Consider the following 8224-nt stretch of genomic DNA (forward strand, 5'->3'; position numbering starts at 1 on the left):
GTTGCTTCACTTTTTTTTTTTTTTTTTTTTTTTTTTTTTTTTTGACGTTCAGTACAGTGGAGACAGAGGAAGAACAGATTTGTACTGTATATAAGCTTGTACATCTTGTAGCTCATATAGTGTTATTTTGCATTTAATAAAGAATAAATCAGCAAAACAAAGCACATAAAAATAATCAGCAGTCACATTAATTAATTGTACAATGCATATATCGTTTTCTGAATTAACTGTATATGCTACGTTTCAGATCAATCTTAAGTCAATGCATAAGACATTTTACAATGCTATAACATAAACTCACTGTATTTCGCACACTTTGAGTAAAAAAGACCATCTTACATTGAAAACTTTGGTTGTTTGTTTTAAAAAAAATAAAGTTTTTTCATAAAATTTATGTCTCAAAAAGGGGGGAGCGACTTTTACGCCAGTGCGACCTACGCAACGATTTTTACGGTACCTATATAACAGAATTATGAAAAAGATTCAACCAAAGGCTTTTGAGAGGCATGACAACATGAGATACATTCTTTAAGAAAGGTTTTTTTTAAAGCAATGCTGGGTCTTTCTCAGCTGTACCAGTTATCCAGATACACTGAAGCAAAAAACGTACTTGGGCTGATTCTTCTTATAGTTCAATACCATAGCCATGGTATCGATTCTGTCTTGTAGAGCTTCAGGACTCTGAATGATAAATGGCTCAGATATAAGGAAGTTTTCTATTCTGTGTATCAACACAGCAGCTCAGTGTGCAACTGGCCGTCCAGAATTGGACCAGCGATGACTCAGACCACATGCCGAATGGGCTAGGCTATAATCAAAAGGTTCAGAATGAGGATACAGACAACATAAAAGTGTTAAAAATGATAGGAACTGAGTGACTCAAAATATTAAAGTCTTTGCCATTTGATCCAGACTGTTGTCTCCTCGGTATTATAAAGGAGACTCAGTAATTAATATGCCTTTCAACCTACCCCTTGGAACTTCCTCATAAAGTTGGCATTCATCTTTATATATGCTATTACTGTCAGAAACCCTAAACACAAAAACAACCTCCTCTCTGTACAGTGTGACCACATTAACCTCCCAAAACTGCAGCAGTAATGTACAGCACAACTGGATTTATTATTATTAGGCAACAGAAAATATGAACAAAACAATTATATTACTCTGACGGTATTATACACAAAGTGAAAGTACAGTAAACAAATCCCATTAGAACAAAGGCAAACAAAATGACTTGAAAGGGTAAGTTGTTTTGTTCCCCCCCTTCCTCCCTCACTCCCCCACACACACATTTAACGAGTAGAAATTCTTGTTTGCTCTTAAAAAAGTCGTTTCGGCAACAGTATAAGGATTCCATCTGATTGTATTTGATTACTGCAGTATTGGAGGTTATTGCAATGAAGCTACAGTGTGTTTATGTCCATCCCCCACCCCCAACCACCCCAACCACCCCAACCACCCCCAACCACCCCTAACCGCACCCCCAGCCACCCTCCACACCCCACCCCCAACAAATGTTTTTAAGATTTAGGATTGGTTACTGATTGGTTTTGGTTAGAAATGTCACCTACAACCAACAAATATGGTCATAAAAAAATACTACTTAAAAGAAAAGCCAGGGGTGTAGGAAAGCCTGAATAACGTATACATAGAGTTTCCAGCAGAGCAAAAAGTCAAACGACATGTTCCATGCACAGCACAATGCATACATCACACACATTAAAACACATTCTACGCAGAGCCCTGCCTACGTTGTTTTGCACAAAAACAAAAGGGTACATGAATTGTGATGAACACCGTGACTTTGCAGAGAAACCTCTACCACACCATTATGAATTGTTCATGCCAACCCACAAAACAAAACAAAAAAAAACCCCACAAGGCTAAATTTTCAATGTTACGCATCATTAAAATGTGTAGGAGGGGTTTACCTGAATTAATCAGGCTAAGGTAATCTGAAACTCTCAAACTGACTGAACAAAACACCCATAGGCACAACTTATATTATGAGTCTACATTATTTATGAGAAGCAAAAGGACAGAATTACTGAAGCTTGTCCTTGATGACAATGCAAGCTCATTACCACCCACTTCTTCTCCGACCCATACACTGTGCTGGTGCTTCTCCTAGACACAGTGTCCTGCCAGAACTGCCTGAGGCAGTTTGAAAAACCTGTGCGCCACCTCTGTTCACTGAAGCACACGTGCTGATGCAGTGCTGTGAACAGTCAGCGAGCCTTCCATGCGGAAAATATTACTATGTTAAATGTCAATGTTTGCTTCCTGTTTCTGAAGAAATAAAGCATTGTTTTTACATGTGTGTCGGGTGATACTTCATTTCTAATAGTGTCCCCATACAATCACGGTGCTCCATTCACTCAAATTCTAGGACCTATCCAGGTTTTCTTGTACTTTGCTGAACAAACATTCTACACTGGACATTCAAACCCTTCCAGCACCTGTGAAAAACAAACCTACAAAATGAATGCAAAATATAGAATTTATAAGTTGTTTATATTGTGTTTGTCCTTTTCCAACAAATAGGGACTATAGCTGTTTTCCTGTAAAAAAAAAATGAACCATCTAAACTACCAACTGTGCATATATTGGAAAATGTATAGCAAACATGTACAATGATAAGAATGTAATATATATATATATATATATATATATATATATATATATATATATATATATATAATAACATTGTCATGTACTTAGCATGAGAAGGTAAACAGTTTGCACAAAGCAAACAGCTAACAGTTGCTGAATCTCTTGGATTTCATTTACATTTTAGAAGGAAGCAAGTAGTTGTAAAACTGTTCAAAAGCTGTGGGTGATATTTTTTAAGCCGTTACACACACACATTTAAGGTGTTAGTTTCCGATTACATTTCCCAAGCTTTAAGAATAAACACATTTGGCTTTTTTCAAATACCTTGACGTGGGAAACAAATCTGAAGACTGATGTGTTAGGTAAATACCTACACAATCCCCTAATGGCACTTACATAACATCCTTTCTCAACTTTTCAAAATACATGCCGCAGTGTATTACACTAAATCAACTGATACACAGTGCAAACCTTCCACTCTAGCACTGGCTTTTAACGTAACCCTGTGTGGCTCACAGCAGAGACAGGCTCAAAGAACACTCCCTGCCCAGCTCTCCTTCACCCATGTTTTGATGTTCTATCACGGTGTCACAGCAGAAGCAGGAGCAGTCGAGCTCAGGGTTAATGCAACCGAGCCAGCATGCGTTTTGTTCAATCATTTCTGGCTGCAGAATACACCGAACAATCAGATGAACGTGGCTGTAAGTCACAAGAACTAGAGCAGTCGGGACAGACTGATAACCGTCAACTCTTGGTTTAACAGGTTTGAAAAAAAAAAATCCTTATTATATGGAAACCATACGGGTTTCAAAAAGCAGATGAAGATTCTGAACACAGTGTATCAAGCTGTATAAATTGAAACCAGATGAAAAGAGGTGCCTAACTCAGTGCCTCTGCTACTTCTGAGTACTTTTGGCATCAGAGGAAACACCAGGTGCATGCTCTGCTGCAAAAACTATATAAATATAAAAAGTAAAAGCAACAGTCTAATTGTGTTGTTTTCTAGGATTGATGTGGGCGATTTAAGATGATTCCTGGGTAAAGCTGTACTCCCTTCTTCCATTACTCTGTGCACTAGTTCATCAGAAAGCAGTGTTGGCTGACCAGTTTGTTTACATTACTTAAGGTAGTTTTAACCTTGACGCTTTCTGTTGTGAACTAAACAGCCCCCCTCTTTCTATTACAGTACCTGTGGATGTGAATGCCACATCGTGTGAAGTCGTTGTTTTAGCTCAGAGAAGGAAAGCAAGTAGGAAAGGGACATGGAACTGGTTTTAGTTTGGATGCACTTGCAAACATAGTGTAATAAAAGCACAAGTGCATTTCATTTTTCATTTCTCTTTCAAGCTGAAATCAATTTACAAATGCACTTAACAATAATGTACTATCCGTTGCTTGAAGGTTTTTTGTGGTTGTGGATGAACAGAAAAAGAATAATAATACTGACTACATTTAGTATGGGTCTGCTTATTACTTCCTTCAGCGCTGAGTTTGCTGAAACCAAAAAATGGCAGATGTTTCTTATCATTATGCAAATGTGCATTCAGTCAAGCAATTGTCATATACTGTATTGTGAAAGCAGTCCTGAGCTGGGCTATGAGAAACTCATGGGAAAGTGTGCATTACAGTCTGTGTAAGTCTGCAGGGGCCCTGGTCCAGGAAATGAAATGTTATCACCTATGCAAACAGAATCATAATACTTCTTCTCTCAAGGCCATGTGCTTTACATACGAGACACGCGGGACGTTTTGTGTTATGGCTAACTCTGTCCTTATTTGTTTAAAAAATAAAACAGGGTTTATACTGTAATTTGTCAGGGGTTGAGGCATGTGCTGGATCCACTGATTCCACATTGACTTTTGAGGATTACAAATGAGGTAATTCATTATTTTTCCTGGCTTGGCATAATCAACATTTAAAATATAACAAATATACCTGAGTACTCATTAGGAACTAAGGCTGGGATATTTTTTAGTATGTAATATTTAATTACCTGTAGATCTTTTAAAATATTTAAATTAATACTTAATCCTAAAAGAACATTTAATGACAAACGCTTCTAGAAGAAGTCTCTTAAAAGAAAAAAGAAAAAGACATTGTAACAAATACAAAAAAACACATGATTGTGGGGCACTAGCTCTTCAGATAACATCAGCAATTCTGTTTACCTGTTTACTAATAGACAAAATGTGCAGCAATTGGTTCTTTGTTGCCTGATTGATGCTTCCAAGGGCCCTACATATAATCCCACCCTACAGGCATGCTTAATTATATAGAGCTAGGAAGCAAAACAGTGAAACTCTAAATATATATATATATTTGCAATAAAGAAAAAATAGGCAAATCAGGTCAGTACAACTGCTGATAATAAAAATGAAACGTATATTTTGGCCTCTTATTATAACTGAGCCACATCGCAAGGGAGTCTTGCAGCCCTCAAGGGTGTTTGAGGGCTGTGCATGTGGCCCTTGGGTATGCTCAGGTTACTCACCCCACAGTGAAAAAGTGCACTAATTGCTGCGAAAGGATCGTCCATGTGAAATCTTACAAGCGTAGAGAGACATTTCTAAGACCGTATTAAATTACCCTTCTAATGAGTTTCTTACCAGTTTTTCAAACAAACAAAAATAACAAATTACTGTGCGGAGTACTGACAGTTTGGGCCTAAAGTTCTCGACTACCCATTACATCAGCACACACACAGGCACCTTCTGAATTTCCACCCTTAAATAAATGGCTGGCAATTCACACCAGTTATGTGTGCTGGAATGTATCTGCTCCCCAGCAAGAATGTTATACACTTCAAAGATAGGGATACTACCTATCATAGAAGAGTTGTCTCTACCTATCATAGAAGGTGCACAACTTATATATTATCTTTTTTTTTCCATTGACTACTTGCCAGCAGCTATAAAGTATTTTGTTTAAAAAAAAAAAAAAAAAAAAAATTGACAATATGGAAGATCAGCAGGAGGTGAATAAATATATTAGTAATACTCTACCCATTACCACTCATATTCACATAACGTATAAATAACACATGCCATATTACAGTCTGGCAAGTACAGGAGGTTATCAAAATTAGGTGGGACAGGGAGGAACATGGGAATGCTACACGCTGCCTGGAGTCGGAAACCAGTTAATTGCAATGGAGAGTTTTGATTGATGCAACCTAATGACCCATCATGACCATACCCCCCACCCCGTCCAAACTCAATTATAATTGGGGAACTATAAATCCCCACGGGGCTATAACTGTGACTTAGTAAAAACAAAACTTAACTTACAGCAATGCGCGCTGGATTCTTCGGCTCCCCTCCTGCTGAGTTTTGTGATTTCTGCTCCCCGTTCACCCTGTTGTATTCTGGTGCTTGTTGTGGTGCTGTCTTGTTGTGTTTAGTTTTCCTGTTCCCCGGTCCCTGGTGCACGATATTAAGGAGTTGCAGTGTGTTTTCCCGCTCCCGGTCCGTGTTCTCTGCTTGGCCCCGCTGGTACCGGTTTTCGCAGCTCGAGTGGTGCCGCCGACACAGCTCTATCCGAGCCCGCAGCCTCTCGACAATGGCACTGTGCAGCTGAGGCACTGCCGAACCTCTGGTTCCGGAGACCGGACCGCTGACTGCACCTGGCAGCGGCCCTCCCATACCAGCTCCGAGCAGGGGCACAAACCCACCCGCTGAAGGCTGTGGGGGAGCCGCGTCCCCCATCCTCCTCGCCGTTTTACCGCCTTGCGCAATTTTTGATTATGAATTAAAATGTATTGCAAAATAAAACACTTTAAATCACTGACACGTGTAAATGAATATTACATATAATACCACCCGTAGAATCTGCAAGTGGATTTTGGGTGTCAAAAGAGATTTAGCTCTGCACGCTGGCGTACGTGTATGTAACATCCGTGTACTACGATATTGAGTTTAAAACAATGTTACAATTTGGAAGACTAAATCTTAAAATGCTTAACTTTGTCTAGGGAACCATGATAGCTCAAATCCGATGTCATTAAATAGACTAGTGTGCAAATTACATTCTCATCAATTATTGTTACTCAACTGCAGATATAATCACGAAATTATATAAAAAATAATATTTAATTGTATTTAAAACAATTGTAACATATCTTTTTTTTCCCCCTCTAACATTAAATGTATGCTAGTTCATTGGTTTATAAACTATAACTGTAAGCCACATACATTAACACACCATTTACGTCACGCTATTAAAGTGGCTTATGAATTGCTATCAAATTGATAAACACTTCTGACATAACCAAAACACGCATTTAGGATTTCATTTTGAAGAATAATCCGCAAAGTTTTCCATTCAGCGTAATTCACACTCCTGCGTTGTGCCTAGATCTTCTCTCCCGAATTCCTCAAACCAAACTTCATACTCTTCCGCAGAAATACTCCTTCACATTGTACTTATAGTAGCTCACATAGCGCACTTCCAGAACCCAGCAGTAATCAGTCTTGTTGGTATGTTTCCTTTTGGTTTCTCCTGTTTTATACTTCTGTGATAAGAGTACCAGGTCCTTTCAGCAGAAATCCAGAGTGCGCTTCAGATTACCGAAATGCAAAACGGCGAAATATAGAAAGACAGACTAAAAAAATCGGTTCTCGCCTTTCCCTTTCTGTCTGTTGTCAGCTGTTTGGCCGAACACTACTACCTCATTGCACGGAGATTACGGAGACATTACAGTCTCTCATTGTGTGTGAATATTTAAAAAAAAAAAAAAAATAGACGGCGTCTATTTGCACTCTAGTGGAGCCAGCCAGCAATTACAGTACACAGTTACAGTGAAATAGAGCCGCCAAGCGGAAACTGACAATACTGCAAACCGCATCTATACAAAACACAGTACAAGACAGCCCTGAAGAAGTTAACAAGCGCAATACAAGTAGCTATTGTGCTTGAAAGTAATATTGCATCGAATGGATAAGGGCGTCTGCTAAGAAATAATAATAATAATGTCTTGACTGATCTCAGAATTCAGGTTTGGCAGCTTCAAGTTACATATTTTTAAAATTGAAAACTCATCTTGTTTTTTTTAGTGTAAACTAGCATAGCCATATCTTCCCATGTCAGTTTACTGTTTTTCTAGGTGTCATGCGCCATTTCGATATATATATATATATATATATATATATATATATATATATATATATATATATATATATACCTAATTTAAATACATTCGTGTTTTTTATATAACCAACAGCGTGACATTACATTTTGTAAATAATGAAATGACCTTGTCAGCAATTCATTGTAATTATTTTGTTTAAACCTGCAACACTGTTAGGAATATAAAGTAAAACTGTTTTGAATGCCAGACAGCTATTGCCTCTGGCTAGTGAGGAGTTAACATGTCTGGCCTCAATCTGGCCTAAAGGGTTATAATTTTCTTTCTGAATTACATGGGCTTCAGAGGATTTAAAAAAAAAAAAACCCCAAAACATAAAAATACAAAATTATTGAAATACAGTTTCTAATTTATTCTAGCTAGGCATTGTGAGGAGTTTGAAAAACATTAAAAGATGCTGGCGCGCTAGTATTATTCAGACACGAAGTATAGATATTTATAGACAGATAATACATACTTGCATTT

The 8224-nt window shown here is 37.9% G+C and overlaps 1 protein-coding gene across 1 annotated transcript in view; it reads right to left on the minus strand.

The window, feature by feature from the left end:
- Window positions 1–7291, minus strand: part of LOC117405948 (mastermind-like protein 2) — a 73738-nt gene extending 66447 nt beyond the window's left edge. Inside the window, exon 1 of the mRNA XM_034009498.3 lies at window positions 5904–7291. Within this exon, the coding sequence (XP_033865389.3) occupies window positions 5904–6320 (417 nt within the window). The 5' untranslated portion in view covers window positions 6321–7291. The remainder of the gene's footprint in view (window positions 1–5903) is intronic.
- Window positions 7292–8224: the final 933 nt, after the last annotated feature.

Source organism: Acipenser ruthenus, chromosome 8, assembly GCF_902713425.1.
Source record: "Acipenser ruthenus chromosome 8, fAciRut3.2 maternal haplotype, whole genome shotgun sequence".
Classification (NCBI taxonomy): Eukaryota; Metazoa; Chordata; class Actinopteri; order Acipenseriformes; family Acipenseridae; genus Acipenser; species Acipenser ruthenus.